Consider the following 26,489-nt stretch of genomic DNA (forward strand, 5'->3'; position numbering starts at 1 on the left):
TCTTGAACTGGGGTATTTAAGATATATACTGTGTTAAGTCATCTGAGAGGTTAACTTTAACGTGTCTTTGCTAAAGAACCATCCTCCCATTTCCATTTAAGAAAATGTTTCCAGGAGACAAACCACAATAAAAATCCTTTAAAAATACCCTGGCAGTATGATTACTTCCAGATTTTAGGGGTCTAAAAGCGGTTAAATTTTAGCATGCTTTCAGACCCTCAAATGCGGAAATAATCATACCACAGAGATCTGCGGCTTCCCCTGCACTTACTCACCTCCCTGGGATTCAGCGCTGCAGTTCTCTCTCCGTACTCTGGGTGGTGCTTTAACCCTATAGTGAGATCGCCAGCTGTCGTCTTCATGACACGCTCAGATCTCACCAGGGTAGATGCAGAGCCTCGGCGGACAGTAAGAAGAATGGCTGTCGTCATCTGGATCCCCGGGGAGGTGAGTGAAAACACCCGCTGCGCGCCATTGCTCTGCATTAACCTCACGGCAGTCACCATGAGTCTGGCTTGGGTTATCGATCTGAGCTGTGGATTTCAAAACCCAACCGCTAAGGAGTTTAAACATCTATGAGATATGTTTCTACTACAGTATGTTCACTGAAGAGCTTTTTCACTTCAGGGCTGATTTACTTTCCTTTCACATGAGATAAATCTTGTGCAATATTAATGAATCAGGCATTCATTTAAGTGGAACTCCACTGTAACTTCAAAAGGGAAAAAGCCAGAATGACACTTATTACGACGGTCCCCGTCTTATTTTTACCAAAATGCAGCATTAGCTGACTTCTGCATTAAGCAACAAAGAAAAACTGTTGCAGCTCTAACTTAACATACTGTGGCTGGCACTGCACTACTTCTCTGTTTACAACTCACTTCTCTATCATAAGCTGGCTCAAGGAAAAAAGTGGATTTTGCACAATGTCATTCCAAAATTTCAAAAATGCCTTTATTGAGTCAAGTAAAAAACACAGAGCCAGGTTACTGACATGTTTCACACCCACAATGGTCTTTAATCATAGGCTGGCACAGTGGCACAGGTAAAAGCAGAATACCTCTCAGGTTACACTTGCTGGATTGCTATATGAGGCCCCTCCCACCAACAGCTGACACAATCTCTTAGCAGTCCTTCCAGAGGCAGAAAACTGCAATGGCAGTTGTTCAAAAAGTGGGTATGGCTTACCAACAAAGCCTGTATTTTATGGTACAAGTAATTTTAGTTTTTGAACAGTTTTCCTGCTACTCTGGCATAACTTCCGTTGCCTATGCGGATAGTGTGGGTTTTATATTTACACTGCTATGGTATGGAGCCCTGCCCTAATCAATGCACAGCTACTGCACCTTACAAACATTTTTATTGAATCAACCCCATCCAATGTTGGTACTGGTGACAGTAAGTGAAAGGAAATCTTCGCAATGACCAAAAAAAAAAAAAAAAAACCCTTTTTGGGGGTGAATATAAAAGTAAAAAAAATAGAGACTAAAGTTCTACTCTGAAGAAGCAATATTTTGTCTGAAACTGGTTTTCATTTACTGATATACCAGAATGATGTAAGAGTTACAATCTCGGGAATCACTTTAAGAGGCACTAGTCTTTCATAATCAGTGGCCTGACTAGACTTCATAATAATCCAGTTTACGATCTGCTCTGTTAAGCTTGTGCATGAGTTTCATTCAGTAGTTAGTCACTTATTCACATTATCCATTGCCAGTCAAAAGTCTAACTGTGACTCCAACAAGGAGCACCACCACAGCTAACAATACTACAGATCCTCGTCGGAGTATTAGCTGTTTTGTGGACAGAACTTCACCCACTACGTTGGTGGTTTCTACAGGTGTATTATCCTGTGACACCAGTTGCTCAGTAAAATTGTCACCAAAGCCAGCATCTGGCAAAATAGCTGCACCTGAAACATCTTGTCCCATAACGGAATGGTCAGTGTCACAAAGCTGCACGTCACCTGAAATACATGAGAAAAAAAAAAACTACTTACATCTATAAACTTTGGCAATATTCATTGTATCCCCTTGAATGAGACTCCTATCAAGCAAGATGCAAACCTATAATTATTCAAAGTACTGCAGTAGTAATTAGAGAAGTCTTGGCATATCTGCTGAAAATTGACCAATCATCTTTTTTATTACAACTACTGTATTTTCAGACCACAAGACACACTTTTTCACCCCAAATGTGTGTGTGTGTTGTTAGTCAGTGCATCTTTTACAATTCAGACCGGCACTTGGTGTCCCCCCACTAGTACGGTACATACCGTACAAACTTGCATTGGTTCTCCTCTGTTCCCTTTGTCCACCTCTGTTTCTCAACCATGCAGCTGCATTGTGTCCTCAAGCACAGCTTCAGCAGGCTATGGTAACTTGAATTACTGAGATTTTACTGGAGCTGATGATCTTGCGGGCGGGACTCTGTCATTGGGGCTAATCACTGCACTTGCTGAGTAGCAGCGACCTATCAGGTGTTGGTAGGCTTTACTTCTTTGTTTAACGAATGATGTCCACTGACACCTGACAGGTCAATGCTACTCAGCAAGTGTCTGAGTTACACATAAAAAAATGCAGCTAGTCTTGTCAGATTTTTGTCATGATCTGCATGCTTGTTCAGGCTAAAAGTATTAAAGGCAGAGGATAAGAAGGACAGCCATGCAACTGGTATTGTTTAAAATGAAATATATGTCAGCCTCTCTATTCCTTTCACTTCAGGTTCCCTTTAAGATCCCTGACACAGCAATAACGTTTGCATTACTTATTCCATCTCATCTCATGCTCTGTACCTAAATAAGGAACAGGACAACAAAGAATGAAACCGAAAGACAATTACCTTTACAATACAGAATGTCATCACAGTCCACTCTATAAAAATACACTTACCATTTGGAACCATGCCAAAGCTAGTAATAGAATCCAGCTGTGAATCATGGGGCGCAAGGTCGTCAATCTTTGTTTTTACTCCTGCACGAATCTGAGCCTGAATGATATAATTTGCAAGGTTTCAGTTTTTAAATCATTAAAAAAGATCAGACTGAAATGATAGCAAATGGACGGTGAAAATACTAGGGATCGCTCGAAATGAGATGCAAAAATTCACAAGCAGTACTGATACAAGAATATGCTGTTGTCACGGCTATCTAAAACACACAAGCTCCTGAACACCCCCTCCCCCCCTTGAAGCAAGGCATGCACAATGTGCAATTACATGACTCATTGAAGAGTGCTCTACCATAAAACGTGCAGCGCGCCATAGCAACAAAAATGGGCGTGGCCATGTTTCAGAAAGTGGGTGTGGTCACAGGTGGGGCCATATGACATTCATACACAGATGTACACATACACATAATGTATCTATTTGTATGAGTATGTGCGTTCAAATCTTGTGGTAAGGGGATTAGTTCTTGCACACACTAACTAGATAGGGTAAGGGTTAGGTAACCCTAAACAGGAACAGTTGGCATGCAACAATTTATTCCCCTCTTAACGACTCACCAGATCCAACGGCCACAGCGGGCTCATCAGCACATGTGGGATGTATGGCCACCCCTTGCCTCTCTGGCCAGCTATTTTTCTCTGTGTCTAGTAGTTCCTTCACACCTCCAGCTTCCAGCAATCAACTGTGCTAAAACACACAAGCTACACATGCATACAACATCGCCCTGGGTGTGAGTTTTTGCCTAGCTGATTGCTGGAGAGCATGTGAGTGGGACATCCAAAAGCTGAATCAAACCGTAGGAATACATTGGCAGCAAAGCGCTGCTGCCAATGTATTCCTAAGGATACATTCACACTGCTGCGTTTGCAAAGCAGTGCATGCAGCGTCTCTGGGGCGATTGCGCTGTGATTCTCATTTTAATGAACGGGAATCACAAGCGCAAATCAAGCTGAATTTGCGAGATTTTGTCGAACGCAATTGCGGGGCAAGCACTGAGTGTGAACTAGCCCTAAAGGAAGTACTGGACCCAGGGGAAAGAGCGCACCAGAGAGGCGAGGGGTGGCTGACCATAGCAACATGTGTAACCACGGTAATGTCCTTCGTGCTAATGGGCACAAACCAACTTTACAAAGTTTATTGCATCTGACCCCATTTGAGTCTCCATTACCATAAATAGAGACTTCTATAAGCTAATTTGTACTTGTCTTTTTTTTATTAGAAATTCATTGTTACTCTGACACATCTGATTACTGATTGAAAGTTAGAACGTATATCACAGACCTGTAAAGATGGGCTGCTGGCTTCCTTCTCCCATGCAGCATGTCAACTGTTGCTCTCAGATCATGCAGTTCAGCACTCGGGTCAATGCATTCCTCTGACTCCACAGCACAGCTCTTCATGCTGCCTGAAGTTTGTATGCAGAGTCAGTGCAGCAGGTAAATAGCAGCTCTCCCTCACCTCCCACGGGCTCCATCAATGTGTACCTGTGTGTTCAGCATCAGCCGGCTTCTCTCTGCCCACCCGATCTCCCTGGCCTGCACCTCAGGAAGTAGTAAGAAGCCGGACAATGCTGAATACAGAGGGGCACATCGTGGGAGCCTGTGGCAGGTGAGGAAGAGCTGCTGGCCGCCGGAAGCACTGATATAGGGGGGGGAAGCAGATAAAGAATATAGCGGTGCCTAGTAACAAATGCTGGCGCCGCTATGGCTCGGGGCACTTCACGCCCTGACATACGTGTCCCCGGATCTTCAGCCCTAGTGAAGAGTAGTTTTGTTTATTACAGCTAAACCTACTAGTGTGGTCACGGACAATGACAAACCTCCACCTTACAGGAGAAAATCAGTGTCTAAACTAGAGGAAAAGCAAAGATAATGATTCTGAGAGATGTCACTGTTGTCCACATGGATAAATGGCCTTGCACAAGGCAAACCAAATGGAGTAGTCCTGAATTTGCATGTATGTGCAGGTGTAATAGGTGCTCAGAGACATGTATGCAATTTCTGCAATACATTCACAGTGTGACAAGGCTATAGAGCTATTGAAAAGTTGTCTTTTTGTACCACTCATCACTGCTAGCTAGACAAGCAAGGGGCCCCTTGGACCTGGATTTACAGACTTCCTGTCTAACAGAGGATAAAAGAACCGCATACCTTAATCCAGTGGATGCTGGTGCAGGATCCTCGGCAATTGTAATCCACAGGAATGAAGTATGGGTCCACCCACAGACTTATGCAGAAACAATTAAACTTTTATTGTCCCATCATACACGTAGAAAATGTAGAAGAATAAGCATAGGGTCAGATTCTTCTACATGTGTGATGGGACAAAAAAAGTTTCATTGTTTCTGCGTAAGTCTGTGTGCGGATCCATACTTCATTCCTGTGGATTCCTGTCTACCAGGACTACCTTCATTGGGTGAGCCTTGTTTTTAAGAGACTGATTGTTTCCTGTGAGGCAAAGGTTTGTCATTGTTATTAGTGTGGGACAAGGTGCTTGCACGTTGTGCATGCCTTGTTTTCATGGGGGGTTGTTTGTTCAAAAGCTTCATATGAGGTTTTTTTGTTCAGAAGCTTGTTTGTTTTGGGTAAAGTTGGTAACTTTTTTGCATCTCACATTGAGCCTTCCCTAGTCTTTTCCCTCCCTATTTCCAGCTTCAGGGATTGGAGCTCATGGTTGGATACATATACCCATAGTTGTTAGGCACTCTATATTGTCGTGTTGCTACCATTCTTTGTGTCATAATGAGATTATAGCAGACTGGGTCCAAATGTGACAAACTGCCCACTAAAATTAAAGGGGCACTACAGTGTAATTTAGGCTATTGGGATAACCCTAGTAGTACGTTTCTAATAGTAAAAGCAAAACATATTAGTAGATGTATCTGGTTACAAACGCCGACTGAATAGGATAATTTATAACACCTCTTACAGAACCTTATGCTAGGTACACACAATACAATTTTCTGTTAGATTTACCTGCCAGGTCGATTTTTTTCAACATGTCCGATCTTAATTCTGATCGATTTTTCTATCGATTTCCATAGAAGTTAACAGAAATTGATTGGAAAATGAATCGGAAAATTGATCAAAATTAAAATCGGACATATTGGAAAAAATCAACCTGGCAGGTAAATCTAAAAGAAAATTGTATCCTGTGTACCTAGCATAAGAGAAAAGCGAAGTCCTTCTCTGTAATGTTCTTCTCTGTAGCAGCTATTTCTCTCTTCTTCATGCGTGAGATAAAAGCCTCTGTCTCTGTCAGCAGCAAGTACAGATATCTTAAGTAAATAAAGAAGAAGCTTCCCGTTACTTACCTAAGATTTCCATACTACTTGCTCCTGAAGAGCCAGCCTACAGAACAGGCTTTTTTTAATCACACACGGAGTGGAAAGAAAAAGCTTACAGTTGAACAGAGGAGAAGGTCGCTTTCTAGCAATGCCCGGATCTGAAAGGGGTACTATAAATTATCATATCCAGCCGACCCTTGCAACCAGATAAACTACCTAATATGTGTTGCTCTTACTATTAGAAAAATGCTACTAGGGTTATCCCAGTAGCCTAAATTTCACTGAAGTGCCCCTTTAAGGGTAATCCTTTGCAGCTCTAATGCCCTTTTTATTATTCTTAAAAAAAAAAAAAAAAAAAAAAAGTATGCAGGAAGCTGTTACAAGTTTGGTACAGCAGTACAATAGCCTCTGTGACCTTAGGGGATGTGTACATGCCCTGCAAAGTTACACCCCTTAATGCCATCTATGCAAAAAAACATCAAGATATTTTGGCACCGGGCAATATCAATAGTAGAGTATTGGTAATGTTGCCGATATTCTACTATCCCTAAACTATCTCTCAAACTCACCCTAACTATTCTCTCACACTAACCCTCCACTACCCACACCTATTACTAACACCCCCTACATGTAAAACTAAGAGCCTATGTGGGGTTCGGCTACATAATAGTCGAACCCCTGGCCCTCAATTACTTACTCCCCCACTGCTTAATTTACATTGTGGTCTATGGAGGCGACCATGTTTCCAGGCGTGCTATGTGTCCAAATTGCCTTCTTCATAGGTCAGCAAAAAAGGTGCATGATTCCCTGATGCATGGACTCAGCCTCTGTCACATAAGCCAGCTTTTGCTCAAATTTATAAGCAGGTGGGGCCCTGGCTATGATAATACATGTGACTGTATGCTGTGTACCAGGAAATTCACCGCATTTCAACCTATGACAGCTTTCCTGAACTGAAAAGTGGTACAGTTAGCACATCTGGAGACAATTTAGGGTGTAGATTTTTGAAGTGTCATGCAATAATATAGCAAAAAATAAAAACTTAATCTATTCTAATGCAATAAAGAATCAAGTTGACAAGACTGTATACATTACCTCTTGACATGCCTTGTTCCAGTCCATACGCAAAACATAAGCCACAAAAAAGGTAGCTTGCAGAAAGACGGGTAGAATCAATCCAGACCACAGACCTTCATAAAGGAGGAGAGTATCAACTGAAAGTCTTAAGAATTAAGATATCAAAGCTAGAAAATGAAACCTTGAAGTGCATACAGGTGAAATGCCCAAGTGACCCAGTTTGGATTAGAATGGTAGTATTAGGTAAGGTCTTTGGCATCTGAGTTTTTTTTTTACTTTCTCTTCCTGGTCAGAACTTTGGGTGAATTAGCTAAGAGGCCGACTCCTGTTCAAGACTGACAACTGTCAAATGTGTTCCATTTGTGAATAATCTTATTCACTCTGGAATGATGAACTTCAAATTGTTTAGAAAAGGCCTTATAACCCTTCCCCGATTGATGGGCAGCTACAGAAGTTCCTGTAAGTTCACTGCTCATGCCTTTCCTCCTTGGCATTGTGTTGACACAAAGCTAAATGCTCAAGAATTCTGCTTCTATAGAGGTAGTAGCAAATGTCGACAATCAATGCTCCTCATTCTTGAGGAATAGAAATGTACACTGCTTCCTCATTTTGCCTTCGTTTTGTTAAATAATGACGCAGTATATTATGTCATGTGGCGTTCTTTTCAGGTTGTATTTACTTAAAGCAGACCCAAACCAAATTTTTTTTTAATTAAAAATTGTAACGATCGGTGAAGCACAGAGAGGTCTGATTACCGGTGACCTGCAGCGTCACGGGGAATACAGACGTATACCAGATTATATGTGATCTGCAGTATCACCGATAATCCAATATACTGGCTAACCTCTGTTCACCTGAGTAGAGTGTAGTGTTTGGTGTAACAGTAACACAAAAATGCCGAGGCCTGGGTGCAGCAAGGAGAACTGCACGGATTCCTTCCGCAGACCTGAGCTCTCCAAGACGGGAGGAGTCAGACTGACAGTAGGAAGGAAAGTCCGAGAGTGACACTCAGGAAGAAGTGTCACTAACAGGACTGGGAACCGCCTCCAATCGTGAGGTCGGTTCTCGAGGTCGGACAAGCCAGGTCGTACACACACGGACAGATAAAGTACAAATACAGTAGGCAAAGGCGGAGTCAAAGTACAGGCAGGGTTCGGCAACGGGGTATCAGATATATCGGGGTACAAAATCAGGAGGCAGAAACAGAGTCTAGGAACGAGCCGAGGTTCGGCAACAGAGTATCAGAAATATCGAGGTACAAGGTCAGAGTTCAGGCGGATAGTCGAGGCAGGCAAAAGTCATAACAAATAATCACAATCAAACTAGTACTTTAGCTATCAAAATCTATCTAAGTGTAGGATTACAGCTCCTGCTGGTCCCGGCACACTTGAGGATCTGACTACGGATCTGGGTGCTCCCACATGTGTGATCGCAACGCCAGACGAAGCAAGAGTGAACAGCCGGCAGTATATATGCACCTAAGCATCCCCTGCACCTCCCAGATTGCTGGACCAATGGGGAGCGGAGTAAAGAGTCAGCTGACCTGCCTGATCAGCTGACTCTCTCCCGGGTGTCATAAGGCCTGCTTGAGTGCGCGCGCGCGCGTCACTCTAAACTCTGTGGGACTACGGGTCCCAGCCACCGCAGCCCCGCTCAGCGGTGTCTCTGCTGCGGGGACATGTGCGCGAACCGCCGCGTCCAACGCGGCGGTTTCGCCGCGTTGCCCCACCTGCTGCATGGAGGCAGCCGCCTCATGATGTGAAGAGGCGGCTGCCTCTCCGTGTGATGCGGAAAGAGCCGCCCGCCGCTGGCTCATGGCGGCGGCTCTTCCGCGATTCCTCACAGTACCCCCCCCCCCGAGGAGTGGACTCCGGACAGCTCCTTCTAGGCTTCTCTGGATGTGAAGCGTGAAATTCCCTTACTAACTCATCCGCATGCATGCGGTTCCCAGGTACCCATTGCCTCTCCTCAATGCCGTACCCCTTCCAATGTACGAGATACTGTACCGAGTTCTGTACAGTACGTGAGTCTATGATCTTCTCCACCTCATACTCGGGTTGGGCATTGACTAACACCGGAGGAGGAGGAGTGGGACCCACCTGGGCTGCGGGTTTGAGAAGTGATACGTGGAAAGACCTCACTCCACGCATGCTGGCGGGAAGATCCACGGTATACGTGACATCGTTGATCTTCCTAGTAACTGGGAATGGACCCACGAACCTGGGACCAAGTTTGTCAGAGGGTTGTTTCAGGGTCAGGTGACGAGATGACACCCAAACCAAATCTCCTGGTTGAAATCTCCACTCTACCGAGCGTCTCTTATCAGCCTGACCTTTCTGACTCTGAAATGCTTTAACGAGATTATTCTTAATGGTCCACCACCTGTCTCTAAATGACCTTTGCCAGGCCTCCAAAGCTGGGAACGGAGTGGATGCAACTGGCAAAGGAGAGAATTTAGGCAATTTACCTGTCACAATCTGAAATGGACAGAAACCTGAGGAAGAGCTCTTCAAGTTATTGTGGGCAAACTCTGCATAAGGAATATATTTAACCCAATCGCTCTGTGTCTCGGCAACATAGCACCTCAAAAATTGCTCTAAGGATTGGTTGACCCTCTCCGTCTGGCCGTTTGTCTGCGGGTGGTACCCCGAGGAAAATGACAATTTCATGCCCATTAGGTGACAAAATGCTTTCCAAAACTTCGAAACAAACTGGACTCCCCGATCGGATACTATGTTTTCTGGAATGCCATGCAGTCTGAAAACATGGATGATAAATAAATCGGCCAGTTCCTGGGCCGAGGGGAGTCCTTTCAGAGGCACGAAGTGGGCCATCTTACTAAAACGGTCAACCACCACCCAAATAACTGACATGCCCTCAGATCTCGGAAGCTCTCCCACAAAGTCCATGGACAAATGGGTCCATGGCTCACTCGGGGTGGGCAAAGGCTGTAAAGTACCTACAGGTGCCAGGCGGGAGGGCTTGCTTTTTGCGCACACCGCACATTCCCTGACAAACTCCTTACAGTCGGCGGCCAGCGAAGGCCACCATACACATCTGGCCACGAGATCTTGCGTTCTAGACGCTCCCGGATGTCCCCCATTCTTATGGGAATGAACCATCTCCAAGATCTGAAAACGGAGTGGTAACGGAACAAATAACACCCCGTCTGGTTTCCCTTCTGGGATATCCTGCTGAAAAGGACTCAAAGTCTCTTTCCAGTCCTCCCAAGTCTCGGTGGCGGCTAACACCATACTTCGTGGGACAATGGTCTCGGAAACAGAGGGCTGTGCTGTCTCCGGCTCAAAACACCTAGAAAGTGCGTCCGCCTTGGTATTCTTACTACCTGGCGTGTATGTGATCAAAAATGTAAATCTCGAAAAAAATAGCGACCACCGAGCCTGTCTCGGGCTTAACCTTTTAGCCCCCTCGATGTATTCTAGGTTTTTGTGGTCGGTAAAAACCGTGATCGTGTGCTCGGCTCCCTCTAGCCAATGACGCCATTCTTCAAAGGCCAATTTGATGGCTAGGAGCTCCCTGTTGCCTATGTCGTAGTTTCTCTCTGCCGGAGAGAACCTTCGAGAAAAATAGGCACACGGGTGTAGTCTACCCTGAAGACCAGAACGCTGGGACAGCACAGCCCCCACCCCGATCTCCGAGGCGTCTACCTCAACAATAAACGGAAAGGAAGTGTCCACATGTCTGAGTATGGGGGCTGAGCAGAACAACCCCTTTAACTTAGAAAAAGCCTGTAAGGCCTCGGGAGACCAATGAGTGGTGTCTGCCCCTTTTTTAGTAAGGCTAGTGAGAGGGGCGACAACTGTGGAGTACCCCTTTATAAACCTTCTATAATAATTCGCAAACCCCAAGAACCGTTGCAAAGATTTTAACCCCACCGGCTGTGGCCATTCTAGGACCGCGGAAACCTTGGCAGGGTCCATAGACAGACCTGAGGTGGAGATTATATACCCCAAAAAAGCCACCGACGTGACCTCAAAAATACATTTCTCGAGTTTGGCGTATAACCGATTCTGCCTCAGTTTGTCTAACACCATCCTGACATGGGTTCTGTGTTCCGGGAGGTTGTTAGAAAAAATGAGAATGTCGTCAAGATAGACTAGGACGAACTTTCCCAAGACCTCCCGAAAAACCTCATTGATGAGTTCCTGGAAGACGGCCGGGGCATTGCACAAGCCGAAAGGCATCACCCTATACTCGTAGTGCCCATCAGGGGTATTGAAGGCCGTCTTCCATTCATCGCCCCTCCTTATACGCACCAGGTTGTATGCCCCCCGTAAATCCAATTTTGAAAATATCCTAGCCTCAGTGACTTGTGTGAATAAATCGTCTATAAGTGGTAGCGGATAACGATTCTTCACCGTGATTTTATTGAGGCCACGATAATCAATGCAAGGCCGTAAACCCCCGTCTTTCTTTTTAACAAAAAAGAAGCCTGCCCCAGCGGGTGACCGGGATGGCCTAATAAAGCCCTTTGCTAAGTTCTCACGGATGTACTCCTGCATGGCAAGTTTCTCGGGACCAGATAAATTATATAAATGGCCTCGAGGAGGCATACAACCAGAACGAAGGTCAATGGGACAGTCAAATGGGCGATGCAGGGGTAATTTATCCGCGGCCTTGGGACAAAACACATCGGCATAATCCGAATACTGTTCCGGTATACCCTCCACCTGTACCTTAGTTAAACCCAATGTTAGTCTCCCCAAACACTGCTGGAAACAATGAGGTGACCAGGCTGTCAACTGTCCTGTGGCCCAGTCTATCTGCGGGGAGTGGACTTGCAACCAAGGCATGCCTAGGATTATAGTGGAGGTGGACATGTGTAAAACAAAAAATTGTAACTGCTCCTCGTGCAATACCCCTATGGTGAGCTTCACAACCGGAGTCTGTGACAGAGGACAATTCCGCTGCAAAGGGGAATCGTCAACAGCCGTAACCTGAATGGGGGGTCTCACGGGAGTGAGTAGTAGACCCAACTCCTGAGCAAACTCAAAATTCATAAAGTTAGCCGCTGAGCCGGAGTCAATGAAAGCTTCAGTGGCAACAGACCTATCATCCCATGTGACAGTACAAGGGAGAAGCAATTTTTTCTCTTTAAGGGGTGAAGTTTGTGTGCCTAGGGTGTCACCCCCCACTACTCCTAGGCAGACCCGTTTCCCGCCCTGTTGGGGCAATTTCGCACCCTATGCCCTGCCTCTGCACAGTATAGGCACAGTTGTTCCGTCATTCTCCTCCTCCGCTCCACCTGGGTCAGTTTTGATCGACCAATTTGCATTGGCTCTGGTGGAGGCAAGGCCGGAGAGGATGAGACAGACGGAGTTGCGGTTACTGAGGATGCTACAGCTGGTACAGCGTACGAAGTCACCCTGACCCGGTGACTACTCCTAGCCTGCCTCTGATGGCGTAGCCTGCGATCTACGCGAATGGCTGATGAAATGGCCTCGTCAACTGTCTTGGGCTCGGGTACGGTCAACATAAGATCGGAAACCTCTTCCGACAACCCAGACAAGAAATAGTCCATGAGGGCAAAATTATCAAATCTCGAGGTGACTGACCACCTACGGAACTGTGCCGCATAATCCTCGACTGACCCTCTGCCTTGCCGTAAGAGTTTGATCTTCCGCTCTGAGGATGCCGCAAGATCAGGGTCGTCGTAGATTATAGCCATGGCCTTAAAAAATTCCTCTACTGAGGTCAAGGCAGTATCGGTAGCGGGCAGGTTGTATGCCCAAGACTGGGAATCTCCAGTCAATAAAGTTTTAATGAAAATGACCCGTTGGGTCTCAGTCCCCGAGGATCGGGGTCTTAACTCGAAATATGACAACACTCTACTCCTGAAATTCCGGAAGTCAGACTTGTGGCCGGAAAACTTATCAGGGACAGGCATACGTATGTCTTCACTGTGAGGGGATCGCACTGAATCAACTGATGACTGGAGGGTTCTCACAGAGCCTGTTAAGGCATCAATTAAGGCTTTGTGCTGGCCTAGTGACTGATGAATGCTATCCACCGAAGTGGCAAGCACAGTCAGAGGATCAGTGCGTTCCATCGGTATTTTGGTCTGGCGTTCTGTAACGATCGGTGAAGCACAGAGAGGTCTGATTACCGGTGACCTGCAGCGTCACGGGGAATACAGACGTATACCAGATTATATGTGATCTGCAGTATCACCGATAATCCAATATACTGGCTAACCTCTGTTCACCTGAGTAGAGTGTAGTGTTTGGTGTAACAGTAACACAAAAATGCCGAGGCCTGGGTGCAGCAAGGAGAACTGCACGGATTCCTTCCGCAGACCTGAGCTCTCCAAGACGGGAGGAGTCAGACTGACAGTAGGAAGGAAAGTCCGAGAGTGACACTCAGGAAGAAGTGTCACTAACAGGACTGGGAACCGCCTCCAATCGTGAGGTCGGTTCTCGAGGTCGGACAAGCCAGGTCGTACACACACGGACAGATAAAGTACAAATACAGTAGGCAAAGGCGGAGTCAAAGTACAGGCAGGGTTCGGCAACGGGGTATCAGATATATCGGGGTACAAAATCAGGAGGCAGAAACAGAGTCTAGGAACGAGCCGAGGTTCGGCAACAGAGTATCAGAAATATCGAGGTACAAGGTCAGAGTTCAGGCGGATAGTCGAGGCAGGCAAAAGTCATAACAAATAATCACAATCAAACTAGTACTTTAGCTATCAAAATCTATCTAAGTGTAGGATTACAGCTCCTGCTGGTCCCGGCACACTTGAGGATCTGACTACGGATCTGGGTGCTCCCACATGTGTGATCGCAACGCCAGACGAAGCAAGAGTGAACAGCCGGCAGTATATATGCACCTAAGCATCCCCTGCACCTCCCAGATTGCTGGACCAATGGGGAGCGGAGTAAAGAGTCAGCTGACCTGCCTGATCAGCTGACTCTCTCCCGGGTGTCATAAGGCCTGCTTGAGTGCGCGCTCACTCTAAACTCTGTGGGACTACGGGTCCCAGCCACCGCAGCCCCGCTCAGCGGTGTCTCTGCTGCGGGGACATGTGCGCGAACCGCCGCGTCCAACGCGGCGGTTTCGCCGCGTTGCCCCACCTGCTGCATGGAGGCAGCCGCCTCATGATGTGAAGAGGCGGCTGCCTCTCCGTGTGATGCGGAAAGAGCCGCCCACCGCTGGCTCATGGCGGCGGCTCTTCCGCGATTCCTCACAAAAATATTTAGTTGCACCACTCTGACACATACAAAGCTAAATAAACACTCCTTCAAACCTATGAGCATTTCAGTGCATGCTTTTCACCCTTCTCTTTTCATAGCTAGGGTTATACAGGTGGCAGTCATTAGCAATTCCTCCATTGCCAGACACCATCTACTCCACCAGTTTGCCGGAAAAATCCCGGCAATTTGAAAGGAAAGGAGGGGTTCCTCCAATAAATGTAAAATATTTTATATTTGTCATCATGCAGCTGAAAAAAGGCTGCTATTTATTATTATAATTTAGAAAATAGATTTTATTTCTGAAATCTTGTATTTTTAATTTGGGTCCACTTTAATTTGAAGACCAACTAAGGACCAGATGATTTTTTTATCCTGATATACCAAACTTTCTTTGTTTCATAACTGTACAAGAGTTTTGCTTTTTTATATAAATCTGGTAAAGTATTAATATGCAAGTGCCTCCTGATTAAAGTAGGAGGACCTCCTGTTCACAGTGATACATTGCATTGGTTAATATTATAACATTACTACGCATTCCAATTATATTGTAATGGTACGTTCATATATATGCGTTAGCATTGTGACAAAATCAGTTTGAGTAAGGCAATGCTTTGAATGTATATACTTTGTATATACTGTATGCTTCGCACCACACAGGTATAACCCAACTTTTTCTCTCTATTGCTTTCCTGTTCTTACAGGTTACACACCGCAAAATGTCACTGTGAATGGTGCCGATGTCATTGCTGTAATTCACTTAAAGATTTGTTCATTTTGGGTGTTTGTCTACAACCCTGCTTCGGAGGAGAGGCTGTGAATGTAATGCTAGCATTAATGCTGAGAGGGCAATTATTATTATTTAATATCTATATAGCGCCAACATCTTCCGCAGCACTGTACATAGTATATATAGTCTTGTCACTAACTGTCACTTAGAGGAGCTCACAAGCAAACACGAGCAGAACACACAAATTCCTATAAACGGTAAGTATTGGTTAACGTTATGTATCAATTAGTCTGGCTAGGGGAGGTTAGCTTTCCTAGGATTAAAGCCTTAAATTCAGGTATCGGGAAGTCGTTTTTTTTTGTTAGGTAAAAACTTAACCACTTGCCGACCAGTGGATTTTACACTGATCGGTGCTGCGTGGGCTCTACAGCCCGCAGCACCGATCAGGAGTCCAGCAGGGCGATCAGACTACCCCCCTTTTTTCCCCACTAGGGGGATGTCCTGCTGGGGGGGGTCTGATCGCCGCCGGCCATCTGCGTTTTGCGGGGGGGGCTTCTCAAAGCCCCCCTCCGCAGCCATTTCCGCCCTCACGCTCCTTACCTCCCTCCCTCCGTAATGCGCAGGACGGAGTTCCGTCCTGCGCATTGAAGGATAGGCTTCAGCCTATCATATGCCGGCGATCCCCGGCCAATCAGAGGCCGGGGATCGCCGATCTGCCTTACGGCGCTGCTGCGCAGCAGCGCTGTATGATGTAAACAGCGGGGATTTCTTTCCCGCCTGTTTACATTTTGCCGGAGAGCTGCGATCGGCGGCTCTCCGGCTGTTCACGGAGACACCCTCCGTGAACTGACATGGAAAGGCCGCTCGATCGAGCGGCCGTTTCCATGGTAACCCGCAGACGACCAGTTTACGCCAATCGGCGTTAGCTGGTCGTCAAGAGGTTAAAAGGAACCTCAAACAAAGGACGTCTAAGCTTCCATACTTACCTGAGGCTTCCTTAAGCCCCCTTAAGACTGCTTGGTCCCTCGCTGTCTCCCTGGGTGGCTCCTGTCCCCGCTGGATGTTCCAATAGCCTGAATGAGTCACGCATGTGCAAACCAGCCACGCATGCATAGCGAAGAGCGACTCGGCTGGGCTATCGTCCGCGCGGATCGATTCCCGCTCGTCCCCGCGGGCACTTCCTTCTCAGCGCTTCGTTTTTGCCTATTGTCCGCCCGCAGGGATCGAGCCAGGAATCGATCCACGCGGTGATCGGACATGTCGGAAATGATCAATCGAGCCATCAGCGGCTCAATTGATAAGAAGAATCTGGGCCGTGTATGCCCAGCATGAGGCTCACTTCCCATCTGCCGCTGGACAAAGTGTGGCCAGCGAGAGGAGACAGTGTAGTGTCCGCTCTGTTGGTCCGCTGTGGTCCAGCTATATCAGGAACACATCTACCTGCTCGGGATTATTGGGGACTGCAAAGATGCGGGGTCTGCTTATTGCAATGGATCCATCAGATCCATTGCAGTCTGACAAGTATGAACGGGTCCTATGTATAAAAAGATGAGCAGAAAACGGACAAAAAAAAAAGTCTACTTACAGCTCAAGTGGGAACACAGCCTTTTGCTGTTTGACTGCAAATAAACTGATTCTAATTCCTAAACCTTCGGACCAGTTTCCACTAGGAGCCGCGGCTGTTACTGATTCGGCCGCAGCTCCTGTTGTGTTGCACAGCCGCACCCTGAATCGCCATGCATGAATTCGAAAATCTGCAACATGCTGTTCAGAATCGCAACACAGGGCGATCTAAAAAGCACTCCATTGAACAGATAGACAGCGTTTCCCTTCCCCTCTTGCATGCAAAAAGTGCTGCAAATCTGCATATCATGGAAACGGGCCCTTACAGTGAGAAAAGGAAGATAGACTTGTTCGATGTAGGATGACACCTGCATTTCTCATCATATTACATGTCACTTCAGGTATCATTTAAAGGAAACATGAGGTGGATTTAATAAAAAAAAACTAAGTTTGACTCACCTGGGACTTCTTCCACCCCTCAGTCTCTGTTTCCCTCGCTGAAGCTGCACGGTCAGCTATTCATGCAGTAATGGTCCACGACCCAGCCAGCTTCTTCTGCGCATGTGCGGATGCGTGCACGCACCACTCATGCTCCCGTCAATGGAAGAAGTTTGCACAGGTGCAGTGCTACTGCATCTGCGCAGAACGCTCCGTCAAAAAAGCACAACGGCGAGCGGTGCATGCACGCACCCACGCATGTGCAGAAGAAGCCGACCCAGCCGTGTCATTGATCATTACTACGAGGAATGGCTGACTGTGCAGCTGCAGTGAGGGACACAGAGACAACAAGGGGCTGGAAGAAGCGTCAAGTGAGTATATAACTTTTTTTACACCTGCCTCATGCATCCTTTAAGATATAAAGTGTTATGTGGTGTGATGAAACTTTAACAGTTTTTTCTTATTACTATCATCATTACTTTTATAGCCAGTATGCATACCTACTATTCCAAGCTTTGCTGCAAACATCAATGATATGCCTATGGGTAGACCCAGGAAGTAAAATGCAACAGCATTTGTTACAGCACCAATATATTGTTTTCCAGCTCCTCTCAGTATTCCACCACAGGTGCCCTAGAAGTAAACACCAAATGTAATTTACAAAGTACAGTCTGTGATACTTCACACCTTTTAGTCAATGAAAATGCACTGTATGTACTTACAGCTACAGCATCACACAGGTGAAATGGGACAAAGATGATCATGACCTGGGAAACCAAAGTAACAATCTCCCTATAAGAGAAACAAGATCTCATCAGTGCTTAGTGTACAGAGATTTTACTATATCGTGTATGTCAAGATATGACAAACCTCTAAAAGGAAAATTCCCTGAACAAAATAAGAAGCATTGTTAAAGCAACCATTCAAACCACATGCACATGCCACTCCATGACAATGAATCTGCATGATCAGGTTCTTGATGCCGCCCTAGAAATACAATGTGAAATTCAAAACAAATCAAATATAGGTTAGTTCAAAATAGGCTACCTATAAAGAATAACTTTACTTATGCACATACAGTACATACACCTACTTCTTATGTAATGGAGTATAGCAAAAAAATAAATGGTACTTCCTACCATAAAGGAACCAGTTTGGAGTACTGGCTGCTATGGATTCATGTTCCACTGCATTGTAAACAATGAGATATGTCATCTGGATACTACAGTAAGTAATAAAAGTATTTGAACACCCTGCCATTTTGCTGTACCACTTAGAAGTCATAAATGGGTCTGAAATTCACATTGTAGGAGCATTCCCACTGTGAGAGACAGCATTTTTAAAAATTCAGGAAATCACATTGTATGATTTTTAAAGATTTTTTTTTATTGCACTGCTGCACGTAAGTATTTTGAACAACTGGAATTTAGCAAGAATTATGGCTCTCAAAGACCTGTTACTCCGCCTTTAAAGAGTCCACCTATACTCTACTCATTAATCTAAATTAGTATCACCTGTCTGAGCTCTTTAAAGACACCTGTCTACCCCACAGTCATTCAGACGCCAACTACTACCATGGACAAAACCAAATAAGACACCAGAGACAAAGTTGTGGACCTCCACAAGGCTGGAAAGGGCTACTGCCAAAAACTTGGTGAAAACAGATCAACTGTTGGAGCTATTGTTAGGAAATGGAAGCGGCTAAAAACGACCGTCAGTTTCCCTTGGACTGGGGCTCCATGCAAGATCTCACCTTTTGGGGTTCTAACTGATAAGAAAGGTGAGAAATAAGCCCAGAAATACAAGGGAGGAGCTGGTCAATGGCATGAAGAGAGCTGGGACCACAGTTTCAATGGTCACTGTCGGTAGAGCACTATGCCGTCATGGTTTGAAGTCATGCATTGCACGGAAGGTTCCCAGAGTCGGTACAAAAATCCTCCGACTCCTCTAATTTGCATACTACAATTTTGTTGATTGAAAGTATGTAACATGAAATGCATCTCTTAACTGCCAACGCTTAGGAATTTTAAAATACAACTGAAGTGAGAGGGATATGGAGGCTGCCATATTTATTTCCTTTTAAACAATACCAGTTACCTGGCTAGCCGGCTGATCTTCTGCCTCTAATACTTTTAGTCATAGTCTAAAACTAGTCCTTGGTAAGAGTACTTGTAGAAGATAGGAACACAGAACATCTAACAGGCCCTAGGCAATGTGACTGTGGGTACATGTAACAGTGATGTGCAGTTACTCTGCAGGGGAATGAGGGGATTCTTCCTCTATTACACATTCTTCATGCACAATCTGAACATGGATCAGGCTCTAGGCAATATAACTGTGGGTACATGTAAGAGTGATGTGTAGGTACTCTGCAGGAGAATGAGGCTATTCTTCCTCTATTACACATTCTTCATGTACAATCTGAACAAGGTTTATGGGTGACAGACAACACCTCTGTGTTCAATGTGCACAACATTCTCAGTGGATTCCCTGCATCTCTGTGTGGGTGCATATGTAGAGTATAGTACTACAGTGTAACAAAGTAAACCTGAGACAGATGAAATTAAAGTTTTATACATACATGGGGCTTCCTCCAGCCCTCTTCAGGCTAATCAGTCCCTCGCTGTCCTCCTCCGCCACCTGGATCTTCTGTTATGGGGCCCAGGTACTTGAGCCACTCGGGCGTAGTGCACATGCACACACTCCGCTGCTGGGAGCGTACTACACCTGCGCAGCACTATTGCACTATGTTCATGGCTGTGGTAGCGGAAAGTGGATGGACTGCGCTGACTGGCTGAATTTCCGGGACTCATAGCAGAAGATCCAGGTGGCGGAGGAGGACAGCGACTGGATTAGCCTGAAGGGGGCTGGAGGAAGCCCCAGGTATGTATAAAACTTTTCTTTTCATCCGTCTCAGGCACCCTTTAATTCATAGTCACCAAAACAAATTTTAATAACATATCAAATTATTTGATTTCACAAGCAAAGGGAGTGTATACATTTACATAAACCAGCATCAACGCAGAATTATTTCCATCTCAATGACCATCTCTGTTAGTGACACAGCTACACATTAGGCTTTATTCTTACAGCATAGATGTTATTTAGTGTATGTATATATATATATATATATATATATATATATATATATATATATATATATATATATAAGATTCCTGTGTACACAACATATATACTGTACAGTCACAATCAGATATGTATGTCTGACTTTCAAAATACAGGGACTGCTTTATTGAAGCAGCACAAGTAACTATTTTTTATTTGGTTTATTTCAAGTTTGTGGACTAAGCACAGCTATTACTGTATAGATAAATTATTTATGATGACCATTATCTGAGAAATAGAACATTTTATCATATTATCACGCTGGTGCGTGGTATGATAGCATACAGGTAATATACAACAATAGTAATAGCGTAGTCAGGATCAGGCTAAGGTCATTCACCAGTCAGAGATATCAAGGTACAGAGTAGCTAGGCTAAATCATAGTCAATAATCGAGCAGAGTCATACACAGAAGTCAGATGTCAGTCATATTGTAAGGATTAGGCAATAACGCAGTCAGGGAAAGGCCGAGTCGGTAACGAATATCAGATGGCAGCGGTACAGGAGGACTAGACAGGAGCAAGGTCAAGAGACAAGCAAAAGTCGGTACACAGATAATATACAATGAGATGTTACAATAATAATATTACAAGAATATATACGAAAATAATAAAGACTGACTAACTGGAGTACATATATTTTGTGCGTCTACACAATATATCAATGTAGCTCAAAGTAGCTAGCTAGACCTAGAACCAGCGAACTGATTAGTATCAAGGCCAGTGAGTGACTGAAAGCACTGGCCTTATATACAGATCCCAATTGCCCAGAAACCACTCCCATAGTGATGTCACTTCAGTGACATCACTGCTGACCTCAGCTAGATCCTTCTCCTAAGCCTATAAGGCTTATCGGCCGTCGCACGCGTTTGGTCGCACGCACGCCGGAACTCACCGCCGGAGGAAAGCTGGGGATGCCGCCAGAGGACGTCGGCTGCGAAGTCCCGCCGCTCGCCCGGGCCACGCCGGAGATGCCACGGGACCTGCCGCTGGAACGTAACATTACCCTCCCCCCCCCCCCCCCCCCCGAGGAGTGGTCTCCGAACACTCATTGCTTGGTTTGTCAGGAAATTTCCGATGAAAGTCATAAATTTATAAGTCAGCATGAACTTGACGGGCCGGGGCCCAACATCTCTCTTCAGGATCATATCCCTTCCAGTCCACCAAATACTGCAAAGAATTACAAACTTTTCTAGAATCTAGAATTTTCTAAACTTCGTATTCAGTTTCTTCATCGACCTCAACTGGAGGAGGAGAAGTGGAAGGTAGAATAGTATTAGTGGCTGGTTTCAGAAAGGAGACATGGAAAGATTTGACAACCTTAACCTCCTTGGCCGTACGCAGTTCCTGACGCTGCGTCCGCCAGGAGGTTTTTTGCTCCCCAAATTTTTTTTAACGTTTTAGCTAGCATTTTGCTAGCTAAGCGTATGTATTAGGTTGCTCTGGTCCCCCCCATGCCCGCCAATCGCAGCCGGCTATACATACCTCACGATCCCACGCAAAGCGCAGTTTCCTGATCGGCTTCCGGCATTGCCATGGCGACGATCGGAGATGACGTCATCGACGTCAGCCGCAATCCCGATCGCCGTCATCGCGTAGCCTGGAGCCAATTGGGCGGCTGCGCCGGCGTGGGAACGCTGGGGGGTACGTATACCAGCGGCTATTACGGTCGACCGCGGGGGACCGGAGCAACTTTGTGCATACGCTTAGCTGGCGAACCGCTAGCTAAAGCGTATTGCACCATTTATTTATTTTTTTAATGTCCTGGGGCCATGTGATCCTCCGCGGCGGCTACCCCGTATGTAGCACAGGGTTACCGCTAAGGAGGTTAATAGACTGGGGAAGTGTCACCTATAAACCACATAATTGATCTTCTCCTGAATGGGATAGGGACAAATAAATCTAGGGCCCAGCTTAGCAGAAGGCTGGCGCAAAGGAATATTGCGAGTAGATACCCACACCATATTCCCTGGGGAAAACTCAAACTCAGGTGAGCGATGGGCATCAGCACAAAATTTCTGACGGGACACGGCATCCTTCAGATTTTGCTGGACCTGAGGCCAAATTTGCTGAATGTGAGTGCTCCAATCTTCCAGAGCTGGAAAAGAGGAAGTAGAGGATGAGAAACAAGTACATTTGGGAGTCTGACCCGTCACTATCCAAAATGGTGATAACTTGGTGGAAGAGTTGGGTAGGTTATTAAGTGCAAACTCAGCAAAAGGCAAGTATTCTAACCATGTTTCCTGACAGTCTGCGACAAAACATCGCAAATACTGTTCCAACGACTGGTTAGTTCTCTCTGTCTGCCCATTGGTCTCAGGGTGAAATCCTTAAGAGAAGGACAGTTTGATACCCAACAGGTCATTAAAAGCAAGTCAGAACCGGGAAATAAACTGGACCCCTCTGTCTGACACAATATTTTCAGGGATACCATTTAATCAGAATACATGTATAATGAACAGCCTTGCAAATTCTTCAGCTGAGGGTAGTCCGGGAAGTGGCACAAAATGTGCCATCTTACTGAACTGGTCAACAATGACCCAAATTACTTTTTTACCCCAGGAGGTAAATTCACCACAAAATCCATAGAGAGATGAGACCAAGGTCTCAATGGAATGGCCAGAGGCATGAGATGACCCGGGGGGCAGTCCGGAACACCTTACTTCTGGCACAAGTAGGGCAAGCTGCTACAAAAGCTTTACAGTCTTTATTAATAGAAGGCCACCATACATGTCGAGATAAAAGATTCAGTGTTTTAACCTCCCCAGGGTGTCCTGCCAGTTTAGACTCATGAAATACTTGAAGTGTCTGTAAACGTATATGTAAGGGTACAAAGTGAACTCCAGGGGGTTTCTCAGGAGGACTATCCTGTTGGAAAGGTTGTAATGTCTCAAATAAATCTGAGTGTGAGTGGCGGCCAGAACGCAATGTGTAGGTATAATCTCTTTAGGAGGGACGTCCTGAGAGGACTCGGGTTCAAAGGTTCTGGATAAGGCGTCTGACTTTACATTTTTGGATCCCGGTTTATAAGTAATTACAAAATTTAATCGGGTGAAAAACAGTGCCCATCGTGCCTGTCTGGGATTAAGCCTTTTATCTCCCTCAATATACTGTAGATTTTTATGGTGAGTATAAACTGTGATTGGATGATTTGCCCCCTGTAACCAGTGCCTTCACGCCATTTTAACAGCCAACAGCTCCCGATTGCCAATATCATAACTGCGTTCTGCTGGGTTAAACTTCTTGGAGAGAAAGGCACAGGGATGTAATTGTTCTGGCCGGCCAGAAAATTGTGAAAGAACAGCTCCTACTCCTAATTCTGACGCATCTACCTGCACAATAAAAGGTAAATTCACATCCGGGTGCGTGAGAATGGGAGCAGAGCAAAAAGCTGTTTTCAAGTCAGAAAAAGCTTTGTACGCTTGAGGAGACCAAGTAATTGAATCTGAATCTTTTCTTGTCAAATCAGTAAGTGGAGCCACTAGGGAAGAGAAATTCTTAATGAACCTGCGAAAATAATTGGCAAAGCCAATGAATCGCTAAACGGCTTTAAAGCCTTTGGGAGGTGGCCAATCTAGGACTGCTGACAGATTCTTTTGGTCAATAGATAAGCCAGTGTCAGAAATTACATAGCCTAGGAAAGGAACCTGTGTGACCTCAAATGCACATTTCTCAAATGTAGCAAATAATCTCTTAATTTTTGTAATACAAATCGTACAGGACTTCGATGCTCAGACACAGAATTAGAGTATATCAGGATGTCGTCTAAATAGACTACTACAAATCTCCCTAATACATCTCTAAACACATCATTTACAAAATCCTGGAAGACTTCAGGTGCGTTACAGAGGCCAAAGGGCATCACTAAATACTCGTAGTACCCGTCCTGGGTATTAAAGATTGTTTTCCATACGTCCCCCTGACGAATCCTAATCAAGTTGTACGCACCCCGCAGGTCTAGTTTAGAGAAAATCTTTGCCCCTGAGACTTGTGCAAAAAGATTGTCAATCAAGGGTAAAGGGTATCTGTTCTTAATGGTGATTTTGTTCAGTCCCCTGTAATCAATACAGGGGGCGCAGACCCCCATCCTTTTTTTTCCACAAAGAAGAAGCCGGCGCCGGCTGGTGAAGTGGATGGTCTAATAAACCCTTTCTCTAGATTTTCTTTAATGTATTCCTTCATTGACAATTTTTCAGGCCCTGTGAGGTTGTAGAGGTGACCATGCGGGGGTATGGGACCAGGTAATAAGTCAATGGGACAATCGTACGTGTGGTGGTAATTTGTTAGCTGATTTGGAAGAAAACACATCCGCATAATCCTCATACGGTGACGGTAATGTTACTGGTTTGACCTCTAAACTGAGAAGAGGGATACCCCTTAAACATATTTCCTGTCCAGAACACCAATCAATATGGGGATTATGACTCTGACTCTGCAACCACGGTAACCCCAATACAAGTGGACTAGAAGGCATTCTGAACACATATAACTGCATTTTCTCATAATGTAGGGCCCCAACCTGCAATGAAATTTCTGGTGTAATAGATATGGGTTGTTTGGTCTGTAAAGGGGTATCGTCTATGGCTGTCACATAGAGTTTGTTTTGCAAAGTGAGAGCTGGAATACCCAGTGTAACGATTGGTGTCAGCACGCAGAGAGAATCTGATTATTGGTGATCTGCAGTATCACCAAGAATGCAGATATATACCTGATTATTGATGATCTGCAGAATCACTGATAATACAGATATATTGCTAACCTCTGGACACCTATGGTTTGTGAGTGTTTGGTGTAACAGTAATACTTTGAGTAATGCACCTGCTACGCAGATGATCAAAGGCAGTAAAGGAATACTGCTCTTGAGGACACAGAAACCTTCCAGCAGCCTGAGACTCTCCAAGGGGTGGAGTCAGGCTGAAGGTAGGAAGGACCAGAAGGTGAGTGACACCTGAAGGTGGATGTCACTATCTGATCTGGAGACTATCTCTTAATGGGGGTAGATAGCTCTCGAGGTCGGGCAAGCCAGGTCGGCAACACACGGTCAGATAAAGTACATAGACAGAAGGCTAATTCGGTATCCAAGGCTAGCAGGGTTTGGCAAAAGAGTATCAGATATGCGAGGTACCGAATCAGAGGACAGAGGAGTGGTCAGGAAAGCAATAAGTCATAACAGATATCAAACAATCCCTAAGCTGGGTGTGAGGTCCTTGGTCTCTACACCCTGGAACTAGTCTGATGAATAACAGAATGATCGTACAAGTTCCCTAGTCTTGGGTGCGAGGTCCGTGGTCTCAGAACCCTGGAACTAGTCGGGAGTATAACACAAATGATAATACAGTTCCCTAGTCTTGGGTGCGAGGTCCATGGTCTCAGCACCCTGGAACTAGTCTGGAGTATAACACAAATGATAATACAGTTCCCTAGTCTTGGGTGCGAGGTCCGTGGTCTCAGCACCCTGGAACTAGTCTAAGCATAAACAGAATAACAATACAAGTAATCTGGCTCAGTGTGAATTCCCAGGTCCACCTGGTTCAAACACACTGCTGGATCTGACTAAGGTCTGAGTGCTTCCACGTAGTGTTCGCAACGGCAGACAACTTGAGACTGGCCAGCAGTAACTATATATGGAGTAGTGCTATCGGGCACCACCCCTAAATGATCAACCAATAGATTACTGCTCTGGAGTCAGCTGATCGGCGTGATCAGCTGACCTCTCCTTGCCCAGTATAAGAGTTCTGCCTCTCAGCGTATTCCTAAGCCTGTGTGCACTAACAGACTCAGCCACACCAGACACACGCTGCCGCATGCAAACCGCCGCGCTGGACGCGGAACCAGCCGCCTCCTCAGCAGCACATGCGGCGGCTTTTCCGCGTTCTCTCACACCCAGGTTGGCTGCGAAAACTGAATCTATGAAATTTCCTGACGCACCTGAGTCAACAAAGGCTTTGGTTTGAACTGAATCATTACCCCAGTGTATGGTGACTGGTAAAAGAATCTTCTTTATTTTTAGGGGAACAATTGGCCCGCCCAGGTGAGGTTCCCCAACTTCACCTAGGCGCTGGACTTTTCCGGAGCCTTTCCCTTTGCAGAACAGTTCTGAGCTTCTCTGCGGGT

The 26,489-nt window shown here is 45.6% G+C and overlaps 1 protein-coding gene across 1 annotated transcript in view; it reads right to left on the reverse strand.

The window, feature by feature from the left end:
* Positions 1-932: 932 nt before the first annotated feature.
* Positions 933-26,489, reverse strand: part of LOC137544297 (multidrug and toxin extrusion protein 2-like) — a 109,984-nt gene continuing 84,427 nt past the window's right edge. Inside the window, exons 13-17 of the mRNA XM_068265352.1 lie at positions 17,974-18,043; positions 17,752-17,884; positions 7,328-7,422; positions 2,892-2,988; positions 933-1,966 (exon numbers count right to left, since the gene is read on the reverse strand). Of these exons, the coding sequence (XP_068121453.1) occupies positions 1,704-1,966; positions 2,892-2,988; positions 7,328-7,422; positions 17,752-17,884; positions 17,974-18,043 (658 nt within the window). The 3' untranslated portion in view covers positions 933-1,703. The remainder of the gene's footprint in view (positions 1,967-2,891; positions 2,989-7,327; positions 7,423-17,751; positions 17,885-17,973; positions 18,044-26,489) is intronic.

This window comes from Hyperolius riggenbachi, chromosome 2, assembly GCF_040937935.1.
Source record: "Hyperolius riggenbachi isolate aHypRig1 chromosome 2, aHypRig1.pri, whole genome shotgun sequence".
NCBI lineage: Eukaryota > Metazoa > Chordata > Amphibia > Anura > Hyperoliidae > Hyperolius > Hyperolius riggenbachi.